Genomic DNA, 13,803 nt, shown 5'->3' on the forward strand with positions numbered 1-13,803 from the left:
TGGGATTGTACAATTCACTGTGCACACAAACATACTAATAAAACAGACATGTTAGGTCACATGAGCCAATTAACAGACAGAGTTCTGTCTTTTGCTTCCACACTTCTTCCTGATACAGTTAGAGTTGTAGTATTTCTGGTCAGGTGATCTCTGAGGCAGCACACAGACCATCACAAAATGGTGGCTCAAGACAAGAGATGTAAAAGGGCAGTTTTTACTAGGGATGCACCAAATCCAGGATTCGGTTCGGGATTCTGTCTTTTTCGGCAGGATTCCGATTCGGCCGAATCCTTCTGCCCAGCCGAACCGAATCCTGGCATCCCTAGTAATAACTGCCCTTTTACATCTCTTGTCTTGAACCACCATTTTGTGATGGTCTGTGTGCTGCCTCAGAGATCACCTGACCAGAAATACTACAACTCTAACTGTATCAGGAAGAAGTGTGGAAGCAAAAGACAGAACTCTGTAAATCTTTTGTGAAGGATTCGGGGGTTCGGCCGAATCCAAAATAGTGGATTCGGTGCATCCCTAGTTTTTACTTTAAATATATATTCCAGTTTGATATATATCTGTTACTTTAGTATTCATTTTGGGGTATAGTTTTCCTTTAAGTAATAACAGCCTATATTGGAACTGGTTCTAGGGATGAGGTGAACATATGATTTTTTTTTGTTGTAATTGTCCGAAAAACACATTTTTAGAGGTTTTAGAGATATTCATATTTTTTGCGGATCGTTCAGCACTTTTTTTTTTTTTGTTTGTTTTTATATTTGGATCTTTTAATAACTTTCCTAGTATTCTAAGCTCTAATACCACAAAAATTGTACCTTTAATAAATGGGCCTCCCCGTGGTATTAACTAAAACTATCCAACACGAATCTCAATAATTGAATTCCTTTGTAATTTTATAAATCTGTTTTCTTTCCCAAGGGCCTCCTTGACTGCCGGGGCCACAGGTCAAATACCCTCTCTGCCCTGTCCTAAAACCAGATCTGTCTTATACAGTTTATATGGCTAACTCTAAGCAAATGTAAAAAAGCATGTTGGCATTGGGCGGGCTAACTTGAGCCAACTCACGCTTTGTGGTAATCGCCTGTACTTGACTTCGCCACCTTTTTCCTGTGCAAAAGAGCACTTGTTAAAACCCATAAAAAGTCATTACACCCTGGAAACAATGGAATCGCCCGAGTATCTCGCCAAGGAATCACATCTGGCTTCTGTCTCTTTCACTCCTGAATGTCTCTGCCAGTTAGCTTTTTATTGGGGGATATAAATATTCTAATCTGCCGTGACCCAAGAGCTAACAATACCTCTTGTGATACCAAACAGAAGATGCTTTGTTCGGAGAAGAGGTGCACTCGTGTAAGCAGAGATCGGTTTGACAGTCCCCCCCCCAACAAAGCCCGGCTAATCACATTAGCATGAGAGCAGTGTGCTAGTCACAAGCCGGGGGCTATAAAGAGATGGAACAAACCAAAACTAATCATGTTAAATACGAGAAAAAGCTCAACATAATCTGCACAAGCAGCTCTTTTCCCAGGCTTGCTATCACCTGTGTGGGTCCCAGGGGAGTTTGGGCGAGGGACGTAATAAATGTTCCACAGCATAATCATGGGCACAGACATTTAGTACAGGATCATAGATGCCAATTCTAAATAGAAATGACACGCTCACTTTACTGCACGTTCCTAGGTGTTCTCCAATCAGCAGGTGCATTTACAGAACAGAGGTGGCCACATGCACGTAAAGTAAACAGCATATTTATAAAGCTGTGTAATATGATTTTTGAAGGGAAATTTTGTTTAAAAAATGGGGTATTTATTAAGCTATGTATCTCCCCTTATCTGTGCCATGTACTACAGTCCCTGAAATCATCCATTTAAAAGCAATCGATGCTTTACTTATTTATTTTTATGTCGTTTAAACGCCATTGTTTACATTGTTATTTTAACCCACCTCAGTCCTGGCATTAACTATTTAAAGGGGTTGTCCACCTTTAAATGGGGGTTATTTATTAAAGACCGAATGTCAAAAACTGAAAATAGTTTTTTTACTATAAAATCCTAATTTTTAGTGGTAAAAAAAAAAAAAATAGAATTTTTTGGAATGCATTAAACCCAGAGGGTGTTAAAAGTCAGAATAAAAAATTACTCCAACTCAGACCTGCTGAGTTCATGTAGAAGTCAATGGGAGAAGTCCCGAAGATATCCTGATCTGAGCTGGAGTTTCCGGTGTTAAAACCGAAAAATTCATACGATTGGATTTTTTTGCGTTTTTTTCGGAATTTTTTCCCACACAGGAAATTTTCGAAAAGATGTATTGAAAAAAACCAGTGCGGATTTGGTCGGATTATTATTCAGAAAATAATTCAGAAATTTGGGGGAAATTCGCCAGCGTGACGTCATTTTGCCACTTTGCCGATTTACTAACAGTAGCTGTCTTAAAACGCTGGCGTAATTTCGCCAAGGAGATAGACTCTGGTGCAACTTCGCACTCTAACGCCAGGCTAATTTTCGGTCTGGCGATAGAGCGTTACTACGCAAATTCACTAAGTTTTTGATTTTACTGACTGGTACCTCTATCGCCAGACTTGCCTTCGCCACCTCAGACCAGGTGAAGTGCAATAGAGTAGATAGGAGTTCCTCAAAAAAAAGTTGAAAATTTGTCGAAGTCTGAAAAAATGCTGGCATTTTTTCCTATTTAAAGGGTGATAAACTGAAAAAGATCGTAAATTTTTTTTTGGGGTATCCTCATTCCCCCCCCCACATTTGCTAACATATGGCACCTAAACTAAACTGTGGGCACATGTGTAGGGCATTATAACAACTTTATATAATTTTATTAAGGTTCCCTAGCCTTGTGTAGTGTAATGTATTTGCTGCAGCATATACGGCCTTTGTACTTTAACTGCATCCCGTATGCTAATTAACCAACGCTAGCGTAACTTCGAACTGCTGAGCGTAATTTCAGTAGCGTAATTTCGCCAGCGTTTCGTACCCTGTGCGCAACTTCGGATGTCCAGGTGAATTTATGCTTGGCGAAGTGTTGCGATGTGCGCGAAGCCAGCGATGGCGAATTTTCGCCTGTTAGTGAATTTGCCCCTAACTCTCTTAGTATGATATACACAGTGATATTCTGAGACAATTTGCAATTGGTTTTCATTTTTATTATTTGTAGTTATTGAGTTATTTAGCTTTTTATTCATCAGTTCTCCGGTTTGCAATTTCGGCAATCTGGTTGGTAGGGTCCAAATTCCCCTAGCAACCATGCATTGATTTGAATAAGAGACTGGAATATAAATAGGAGAGGCCTGAATAGAAAGATGAGTAATAAAAAGTAGTGATAGCAATACATTCGAGCCTTACAGAGCATTTGTTTTTTAGATGGGGTCAGTGACCCTCATTTGAAAGCTAGAAAGAGTCAGAAGAAGGCAAATGATTAAAAAACTATAAAAAAAATTAAGGCCAATTGAAAGTTGCATAGAACTGTTCTATAATATACTAAAATTTGACTTAAAGGTGAACCACTCCTTTAATTCAATGGGAAAAAGCCAGGCCTTAGAAAGTGTGTAAAAAGCCTAATAAGCGGTGATATGCATTTTGTGGGGGAACTCAGGGTATGGGCATCCAGTAGGATTGTCTTGATACTCCATCCTCAATCTCATATGCCAAATTTATACATTTAACACAAAACCTTATTATCAGAGTGAATACTTTACAACCGATAAATAAATAAAGCTCTTTTATGAAATTATTTATAATTTCGTGGACCAAAAAAATCATATAAAAGAAGGAGGAAATAACAAAAAATGATTATCTTGTCAGCGAATTTTTCAGGCTTTTCTTCCTAACTTGCATCCCTCTCTAATCCTAATGGATTACCCATCAGGGCTATCATTGCCCTCACACTTTTATCGGCCATGTAAATCAACCCTAACAATATAGTATATTACTGGTAATGATGCAGCTACTGTAATAAACAGCCCCTGGTGGTCCAGTGGCTTCCTTCTGGGCATGCGGGGCGCCGCCATGTCTCCGGCGGGGACGCCCGCCGTATGCTTCCATTCCCTTCTGGTACCAGCTCCCCTATGGCGCACATGCCGGCGTGCTTCCGGGTTTATGCGCCGGCGTGATGACGTCACGCGCAACGTCGCAAAATTCTAATTATTTAAAGGGGCTTTTGAATGAAAATCACTGCCCGTTGTTAGGTTTGATTTAGCTTGTTCCTGGGTGCTATCCTATTTGAATCCTGATTGATCTTCTGTGTTTTGACCCTTGCTTTGCCTGACTATCCTGAACTCTCCAATCTGACCATTGCCTGCCTGTTTATTCTGACCTCTCCAAGCTGACCCTTGCCTGTCTGACTATTCTACAATCTCCAATCCTGATTCCGGCCTGTCTGACTATTCTACTCTGCTTGTGCTGGCCCGGCCTGCCTGTTCCACGCTTTGTTGTCTGGCCTGCCCTCCTGAGGTGTTCTTCCATTCCTGTATCCTTTGCTCGTCCAGAACCGTTAGCTTTGCTCCTCTCTCAAATAAAACCTGGCATCCAATTAGCCGAGAGCTCCTCCCGAGGTGAAAGGCTGCGGTTATAGGCGGAAGTGAGAGCTGAGACCAGGGAGCTTAGCTTGGGTTCTGGATTTAGGGTGCCGATACGTGACACTTACTTTTATTTACTTTAAAATTGCTGTATTGCCCAAACCTTTATAGTTCATTCATTACTATTGATCCTTACATTTTTTTACATTGAGTGCAGGGTCTGACTGGACTGGTGGGACACCAGGAAAAAACCCGGTGGGCCCCACACCAGATCCACACACACACCCGTGATATGAAGGCTTCCCTCCCTTCGGACGGTCACAGCAAAAAAATTTAGCATATGCGCACATGCTTGAGCAGCCAACATTTGTGATGTTCCAGGGCTGGGGCCTGTATTACAAGTTTACTGGCTATGTACTTGCTTGTAAAGCAGCTTCATAGCCCTACCCCTTCTCTGTTCCACCTCATGGGCCGGAAAGGGGCTAACATAAAGGTGGCCAGCCTACACACTACTAGTTATAGGATCTATTATGCGGATAATGAATTTCTGCATATTTGGATCACTATACCTAAAGTCATAAAATCAGTGTTGGACTGGGACACCAGGGGCCCACCCAAAAACCTTTGACTAGGGGCCCACCAATTAATCTTAGACCAGGGGTCCACTATTAGCAATATTATTCTTCCTTTCCTCACTCATCTATTCTCCTTTTCTATACATACTATAATCTATTATTCCATCAATTTGTTCTTATAGAAATAGGGAATGGCCATGTAATAGGCCAAATGTCTAGCAGGATGAGGGCCAACTGACACCTTGGCCGACCAGGACTTTTCCTGGTATCCCTGTGGGCCTGCATAAAATCATTCATTAAATAAACCCAGTGGGATTGTTTTGCCCCCAATATGGATTTATACAGCTTAGTAACCAACCAAGTACAAACTGTTTTATTATTACAAAGAAATAGGAAATCATATTTCAAAATTAAAATTATTTGTTTAAGATTAGGGATGCACCAAATCTACTATTTTGGATTTTCGTTTGCAAAAGATTTGGCCGAATACCTAACCAAATCCGAACCCTAATTTGAATATGCAAATGAGGATGGGGAGGGAAAAAAAGAGCCCTGCAGCAAATCGGGTTACCCGAAAAAAAGTGGGTACCCTGCAGAATGAGGCTAGGCTTTTCAGGTGCGGGTATAGATGCAGGGTCGCAGGTGTTCGTGTCAGGTCACGGGTCTCTTCCTGCTGCAGCTCTCTCCCTGCAGCTTTCCCTCCACTCATCTCCCCCTCCCATCTGACTTCAGGCACAGCTCTCACATCACACGGCGCGCTTCTCTCCCTCTCGGCTATTGCCCCCTTTTGATGATGTCACTTCCGGTTTGCAGCAAGATCACTTCCGGTTTGATGGTTGTCAGTGGGTTGCAGGTTGGGTTGCGGTTAAGGCAGTTCCGGGTCCGGGTCGGGTAGCAGATCAAAGTGGGTAAATATGCAGGTCGCGGTTCAAGTTGCGGGTTCGGGTCGGTCCTGGTCTCGGTCCGGAAACTGGTTCCGCATTTTAAAGATTCGGAATAAGTTCAGCCGAATCCAAATTCTGCTGAAAACTGCCGAATTCTGGCTGCATACCGAACAAATTCTGGATTCGGTACATGCCTACTTAAAATGGACTGGGCTTACTGTTCTGGGTAATAGGTTTCTGTTTAACGGATCCAATATCCGCATACAACCAACTACCTTGTGTTGTGATTGTTTTGTTATCATAGGTCCCAGAAATATAACCCTTTTTCAGGAGCCTTCTAAACATTGCATGACCTTGGGGCTGTGATTTGCTCCAAATTCCCCGCCATGCACACACATCCTTTCCCACAGGCCTACTTTGCTTTGCACCCCTTTTTTGTACCTTGTCTCTTGTTTAGTAAAAGAGGCAGCTGGTTTAACAATACCTACCTAAAATACCTAATAAATATAATTGTAAAATTGCAAGTTTCCATTTCTCCATAATTACATGTGTATAGTAATGGTCTGTGTCACTTAATTTATTATAATAAACTGCTCCAGTACAGAAGGCCACATCTAACCTACAGAGCATTTTCCTGGCAGGTAATAGCATTGATTTGCTATTTGCTGATGCCTTATAATTACTGAGGCTACATTATGATTGACTTCATATGGCTGGTAAGAGAACTAAAGCACCCAGGTAAACGAAATCAAGCCGTGTAAAGCTGCTTCATTGCATAATGTAAATGGAATAATGAGGTGATTATATCCTGTGGGATGGCATGATTATTGCTTCTAGTGCTGAATATTATCCATAACCGCATTAGAATTTTCTAATAGGCCACTTACAAGCCAAGCTCGGGAGCTTTGACTCTAGAATGATTATTCAGGCTCTTTATACATGGAGTGTTTTTCAGGAAATGAACGATCACCGATTAGTCCAAATTACTCTGTGTCTCGTCACATTAATGAACATAAAATATAAGCTTTTGGCATGATATACGAGCTGTTCTTTCCAGTGGGTATAAAGCTTGTCCGTTTAATGAACCAGTCATTTCATTAGTATATATTATTATATAGATCACTGCAGAATCAATTCATTATCCAATTAGCGGAGTAGTTAGTTAAGAAAAAAAACTACATTATCAATAAAAAAAAGAAAAGTGGGGGGAAATATCTTGAAAAATGGTTCCTAGCATTTGTACAGTGTTATGCTCATTACACTTTCCAGGCACAGGGGAAGCCTTTCAAAATTTGCCAAAAATAAAAAAAAGAAGAAATACAAGAAATTCAATTGGAAAAGTCAGCAGGTAATTTATCAAGAAAATGGATTTCCATTAACGTTAACTTTTTCATCTGAAAATGTATGTTTTTTTTTTTTTTGCCTTGGCTTGAGCCCAGTTTAACAGGAAGGCTGATTGATCATCAAAAATGTTGGAATCCATTACAGTATTTAAAATTCCATCATAAATGTCACTACCTGCACTGCTTTCAGATGGCTCTTGTTTAAACAGAACCTATTGGCTTGCAGGTGACATGGAAGTGTCACCTGCAGGAGGAGGATGAGTTGGGCCCATCTTTTTACATTCATGATCTTCACAGCACTTATTTATATCCATCATGCATCACTGGAGTAAACTGAGGTTTTTTATGTAACCCATGTTTTGCTGTGTGTAAACTGGTATATATAAGAACAACACTCAATAGTAAAAACCCATGTCCCACTGCAACCCCATTCAGTTACATTGAGTAGGAGAAACAACAGCCTGCCAGAAAGCAGCAGCACTGGCTCTTTCTAAAAGCACATGACCAGGCAAAATGACCTGAGATGGCTACTTACACACCGATATTACAACTAAAACAAATAACCCCCAAAAAATTGAACGATTCGGGAGTTAAATCCGAAAAATGTGTCTACGATTCGTGTTCTCCAAATAAATCATTAATGTTACCCATGTTCTGCTATGAGTAACCTGGGGCTATTCATGTAACCCATGTTTTGCTGTAACTTTCATTTGAAGCAACATAGGGGGTTCTTCACAGTCAGGACAGTGAGGTTGTGGAATGCACTGCCGGGTGATGTTAATGCCTTTAAGAATGGATTGGATGATTTTTTGGACAGGCATAATATCAAAGGCTATTGTGATACTAAGCTCTATAGTTTAGGTATAGGTATGGGTATATAGAATTTATGTGAAAGTAGGGAGGGGTGTGTATGGATGCTGGGGTTTCATTTGGAAGGGTTGAACTTGATGGACTTTGTCTTTTTTCAAACCAATTTAACTATGTAACCATGTAGCTATGTAAACTGGGGGGTTATTCATAAAACCTATGTTCTGCAGTGAGTAATCTGGGGTTATTAATGTATCCCATGTTCTGCTATGAGTAACCTGGGGGTATTCATGTAACCCATGTTTTGCTATGAGTAAACTGGGGGATATTAATGTAACCCATAATCTACTTTGAGTTAACTGTGATTAATCTGGGGTTATTCATGTAGCCTATGTTCTGTTTTGGGTAAACTGGGGGTATTCGTGTAACTCATGTTCTGCTGTGATTAAACTGGGGGAATTTGTGTAACTCGTGTTCTGCTGTGAGTAAGCTTGGGGTATTAATGTAACCCATGTTCTGTTGTAAGTACACTGAGGGTCAGTGGAGTTTGCCCTAAGATTAACTCTACCTACACCTGCACATGTCACACTGCCCTATCACTGCTTCATATGGAAGTTTCTATATAAGTTGCATCAGTTTTACTCGTTATTAACATTGTGTTCTGCAATTTACATAACTCTATGCTACCCTGATGGGCCCCCACTAAGGGCAAAATCTGACTGGGCCCTGGGATAATCCTTTTGTACTACTCCCAGCTTGTGTGCCCAATTTATATACCCCCTCTTGCAGGCCCTTAGTGATATAAATACAAATACAATGATCGCACAACTGTAAATTTTTATTATTTCTTTTATTAAAAAAATATTTTTCATATAAAAATATAAATTTTGAGGTTCTTTGTTTTTTGCCATCACTATCAGTTCTTCTCACTTTATGTTTTTTAGTTCCATCAAATAAAGTTCTCTCAAAGGAATGTCATGGGACCCGGGTCTTATCCACACTCTGAATAGCCCAAAAACAGGTTTGTGGTCCGATTGTCTCATAAGTGGGCAAGAGCCATATTTAAGAGCATGGATGTCATCCTGATGCCAGCTCTTGTACATCACTCGGTCTGTGTATGACGGCGTCCTCTGTTTCTTACTGGTGTCATAGACATCAGATCCGATGTTAAATCTATATGTGGGACGGAAATGGATCTCGCCTTCTTTAAATCCTTTGAATAGAGAACCTTTATTCACCTCTGCTGACACCTGGTCGTGCTGCAGGAGGGTCCTCATGTCATTGTCTGGAAGGTTCTCTAGGATGGAATCCACTTCACTCCGACTCTTGCTCAAGCGGAAATTGAAGTCCCCAAACCAGAAGACCTCATCAAATCGACTGGTCTGTATGGATCAGAGTAAATCGGGTTTGTGTCAGGAACGTTTCTAGGAAGCTGCAGGTCTTTGATGATCTTCTGGTAGTTCTGGATCCTTTTTTTCACTTTGGAATCTCTTGCCGCAAAGTGGGCATTGATGAAGAGGAAAGAGGTTCCAAAGAATGTAAATGAAGTAGCCAGAGCCCCTTTAGTCTTGATCATTGGGAAGAATCTGGTGGTGACGGTTGCACATTCAACCGCGGAGCAGAACCACACAAGATCACGTCTGATAAACAGCGACAGGTACAGGACACCGTGAGCTGCTGAGTGGAGCAGGACATAACGATGACCCAGTGTCAGCTGCAGACGGTTTTCCCATTCTTGCCTGTAGGGGCAGCCTTCTTGCACCCCAATAACATACAGGTCTTGTAAAGACTCGGCACCTGATGGAAATAGGAAATCATCCAGTCTGTCTGGAAGATCCTTTTTCCCATTCATATTCCAGGTGCCGGTAAATATTCTAAGACTTTTCTGTGGAAGACATCGTTCCAGTTCATCTCGTGTTCTGCTGTGAGTAAGCTTGGGATATTAATGTAACCCATGTTCTGCTGTAAGTAAACTGAGGGTCAGTGGAGTTTGCCCTAAGATTAACTCTACCTACACCTGCACCTGTCACACTGCCCTATCACTGCTTCATATGGAAGTGTCTGTATAAGTTGCATCAGTTTTACTCGTTATTTAAATGACAGAAGTTTTAACATTGTGTTCTGCAATTTACATAACTCTATGCTACCCTGATGGGCCCCCACTAAGGCCAAAATCTGACTGGGCCCTGGGATAATCCTTTTGTACTACTCCCAGCTTGTGTGCCCAATTCATATATCCCCTCTTGCAGGCCCTTAATGATATAAATACAAAAACAATGATCGCACAAGTGTAATTTTTTAATATTTATTTTATTAAAAAATATTTTTCATATAAAAATATACATTTTGAGGTTCTTTGTTTTTTGCCATCACTATCAGTTCTTCTCACTTTATGTTTTTTAGTTCCATCAAATAAAGTTCTCTCAAAGGAATGTCATGGGACCCGGGTCTTATCCACACTCTGAATAGCCCAAAAACAGGTTTGTGGTCCGATTGTCTCATAAGTGGGCAAGAGCCATATTTAAGAGCATGGATGTCGTCCTGATGCCGGCTCTTGTACATCACTCGATCTGTGTATGATGGCGTCCTCTGTTTCTTACTGGTGTCATAGACATCAGATCCGATGTTAAATCTATATGTGGGACGGAAATGGATCTCGCCTTCTTTAAATCCTTTGAATAGAGAACCTTTATTCACCTCTGCTGACAGCTGGTCGTGCTGCAGGAGGGTCCTCATGTCATTGTCTGGAAGGTTCTCTAGGATGGAATCCACTTCACTCCGACTCTTGCTCAAGCGGAAATTGAAGTCCCCAAACCAGAAGACCTCATCAAATCGACTGGTCACATCGTCCGGATCAGAGTAAATCGGGTTTGTGTCAGGAACGTTTCTAGGAAGCTGCAGGTCTTTGATGATCTTCTGGTAGTTCTGGATCCTTTTTTTCACTTTGGAATCTCCTGCCGCAAAGTGGGTATTGATGAAGAGGAAAGAGGTTCCAAAGAATGTAAATGAAGCAGCCAGAGCCCCTTTAGTCTTGATCATTGGGAAGAATCTGGTGGTGACGGTTGCACATTCAACCGCGGAGCAGAACCACACAAGATCACGTCTGATAAACAGCGACAGGTACAGGACACCGTGAGCTGCTGAGTGGAGCAGGACATAACGATGACCCAGTGTCCGCTGCAGACGGTTTTCCCATTCTTGCCTGTAGGGGCAGCCTTCTTGCACCCCAATAACATACAGGTCTTGTGCAGACTCGGCACCTGATGGAAATAGGAAATCATCCAGTCTGTCTGGAAGATCCTTTTTCCCATTCATATTCCAGGTGCCAGTAAATATCCTAAGACTTTTCTGTGGAAGACATCGTTCCAGTTCATCTTCTCCCAGTAAGCCTTCACCAATCAAGAGGTTCGCTTCTAGAAGCTTCCTATGGCTGGTCTGTCTGGGAGAAACCCCAGTGTGCTCCTTAGTGGTGTAACTGGAATACCAGTCAATGACTAATCCACAGATAAATACCAGGAGAACAAAGAGATAGAACATGAAGTTCTTCTCAGTCTCCTCATCTCCATCATCATCTATTTCTTCATAGTCTGGGCTTCCTTCATGAAACTCCAGTGACGCATGATGGATATAAATAAGTGCTGTGAAGATCATGAATGTAAAAAGATGGGCCCAACTCATCCTCCTCCTGTAGGGATGTTTCCAGTAATGGCCAACAGTCCTATCAATGGCAACTGCCAATAGAAACACCATCAGGATAACTGAACTCAATGGGTAGATCTCTTCAATGTTCTCTTCAACATCTCCAAATACAAATTCTTTTGGTACCAGGATTTCTGTTTGGGTCAGTGATGATCGATCGGAAGAATAAAGACATTGTTCTAATAGAATAAGAAAAGCTATGAATAGCCCAACACTTTCACTTTCACCCATTGATAAATGCTCTTATAAAAATCCCATAGAAATGAATGGAGAGTGACTGTGGTTATCCCTAACTTCACTCTTTGATAAATATACCCCATAGTAACCTGGGGGAGGCTGGGGGACATTGGGTCCCAGATTGCAGTGTCTACTTTATGGCATGGAAAGATAAAAGTGTAATCATTCAAGTGTTTCTATAGGAGGAAAGTAAAAGGATGACAAACCCCTTCCTGTGAAATCCCTCCTTCAAACATATGATAGGACACAGCAAATATCCAAAATAGGAACTGCACATACTTTACTTTACTTTAGGCGTTTTGCTGAAAGTGTCAAAAGTGACTCACAAACATTTGCAGTGAAGATGAGTAAACATTTATGGGGGAAGCATAATAGTTTAATTACTTCCATGTAGGGATGCACCGAATACACTATTTGGGATTCGGCCGAATCCTTGCACTCTCTCTTTCTCTTTTTGTAGGTGCACCTGTAATGTCCTGCCTGGGTTGGGGTTGGATGAAAGTAATAAATGACATCAATATGCACATCATTCAAGTCTATTTCATTGTGACTGTACTTGCAGTTGGGTTTGTAAATAGGGTGTCATTCCTTGCTGAGGACTTGACAGCAGGGGCATAAATAAAGAGGAGCAACTACTGGGGGCACACGAGAATCACTCCAAAATTTCCGCAGTAAGTGAAATTCCCCTTGATAAAGGCTTATTGCCAAAACATCCGTGTGATTCTCGCTGCACTAGTTATCTGTTTTCCCTGTATGCTTTTTCTACACTATTTCTGAGTAGCGGTGGGCAAATCTGGGCGAAAAAACGCATTGAAGTCAATGGGAGTCAAAATTATTTTTAAGCATGACAATTTTTGATGCGAGCAGCATCCAAATGTATAAAAGTCAATGAGCGTTTGAATCATTTTTACGAGCGACAATCTTTATGCGTGTGACAATTTTGATGCACAACGATTCTTTTTTTGTGGTGGATTTTTCATTGCGAGTTTTCACCGCAGTTTCACGAAGACATTCACGGGCACGAAACATAAAAACTTGCCGCAAATCCATGCCTGCCGAATTAATTCGCCCATCACTATTTCTGAGTGGCATGTACTGGAAATTTGCCCGGCATGATGTTTGATATGAACTATTCTATATACACTGTTTTATACTGACTAAATTACATAATCAGTATAAAAACTGATTCAAGCACAGATAACTGAGTTTCAGATGTTAAAAGATTATTTAGTTCAATACCTGTTACTGAGAGAAGCCTCCGATCTGACCCCAGCTCCTCCGCAGGGAGCCTTCGTAACCAATGAGCAGTAGGTGTTTTTTTCCCTCTCTTCATTTATCTCAAGCTGCACAACCATTCTATACAAGAAATAATGTGGATGCGGTTTGTAGTTATACAGCACCATCTGCTGGCCATCTCTTTCAGCACAGTAGTTCTGTTATTGGTATTTTCCCAGTTTTGTGTCATCTGCAAAGACTGATACATTACTTACAATACCCTCCCCCAAGTCAATAATGAACACGTTAAATACAAGTGGACCCAATACTGAGCCCAGAGGGACCCCACTAAGAACCTTAATCCAAGTAGAGAATGTTCCATTAACAACCACCCTCTGTACCCGATCCTGTAGCCAGTTTCCTAACCATGTGCAAACGACTTCATTAAGCCCAACAGACCTTAGTTTAGAAAGCAGTCGTGTGGTGCACGGTATCAAAACGCTTTG

At 41.3% G+C, this 13,803-nt stretch overlaps 2 protein-coding genes across 2 annotated transcripts; both read right to left on the reverse strand.

Annotated features, from left to right (window-relative positions):
* Positions 1-8,960: 8,960 nt before the first annotated feature.
* Positions 8,961-10,516, reverse strand: LOC121399738 (phosphatidylinositol polyphosphate 5-phosphatase type IV-like). Its single transcript, XM_041581294.1, is given in 3 exon segments — positions 8,961-9,533; positions 9,536-10,079; positions 10,490-10,516. Coding segments are annotated over 3 exon segments (1,032 nt in total). The 3' UTR covers positions 8,961-9,072.
* On the reverse strand, positions 9,996-12,076 carry LOC108707567 (phosphatidylinositol polyphosphate 5-phosphatase type IV-like). The gene has a single exon (XM_041581295.1). The coding sequence runs from the start codon at positions 12,074-12,076 to the stop codon at positions 10,532-10,534; it is 1,545 nt and encodes a 514-aa protein (XP_041437229.1). The 3' UTR covers positions 9,996-10,531.
* Positions 12,077-13,803: the final 1,727 nt, after the last annotated feature.

The sequence above is a fragment of the Xenopus laevis genome, chromosome 2L (genome assembly GCF_017654675.1).
Source record: "Xenopus laevis strain J_2021 chromosome 2L, Xenopus_laevis_v10.1, whole genome shotgun sequence".
NCBI classification, from domain to species: domain Eukaryota; kingdom Metazoa; phylum Chordata; class Amphibia; order Anura; family Pipidae; genus Xenopus; species Xenopus laevis.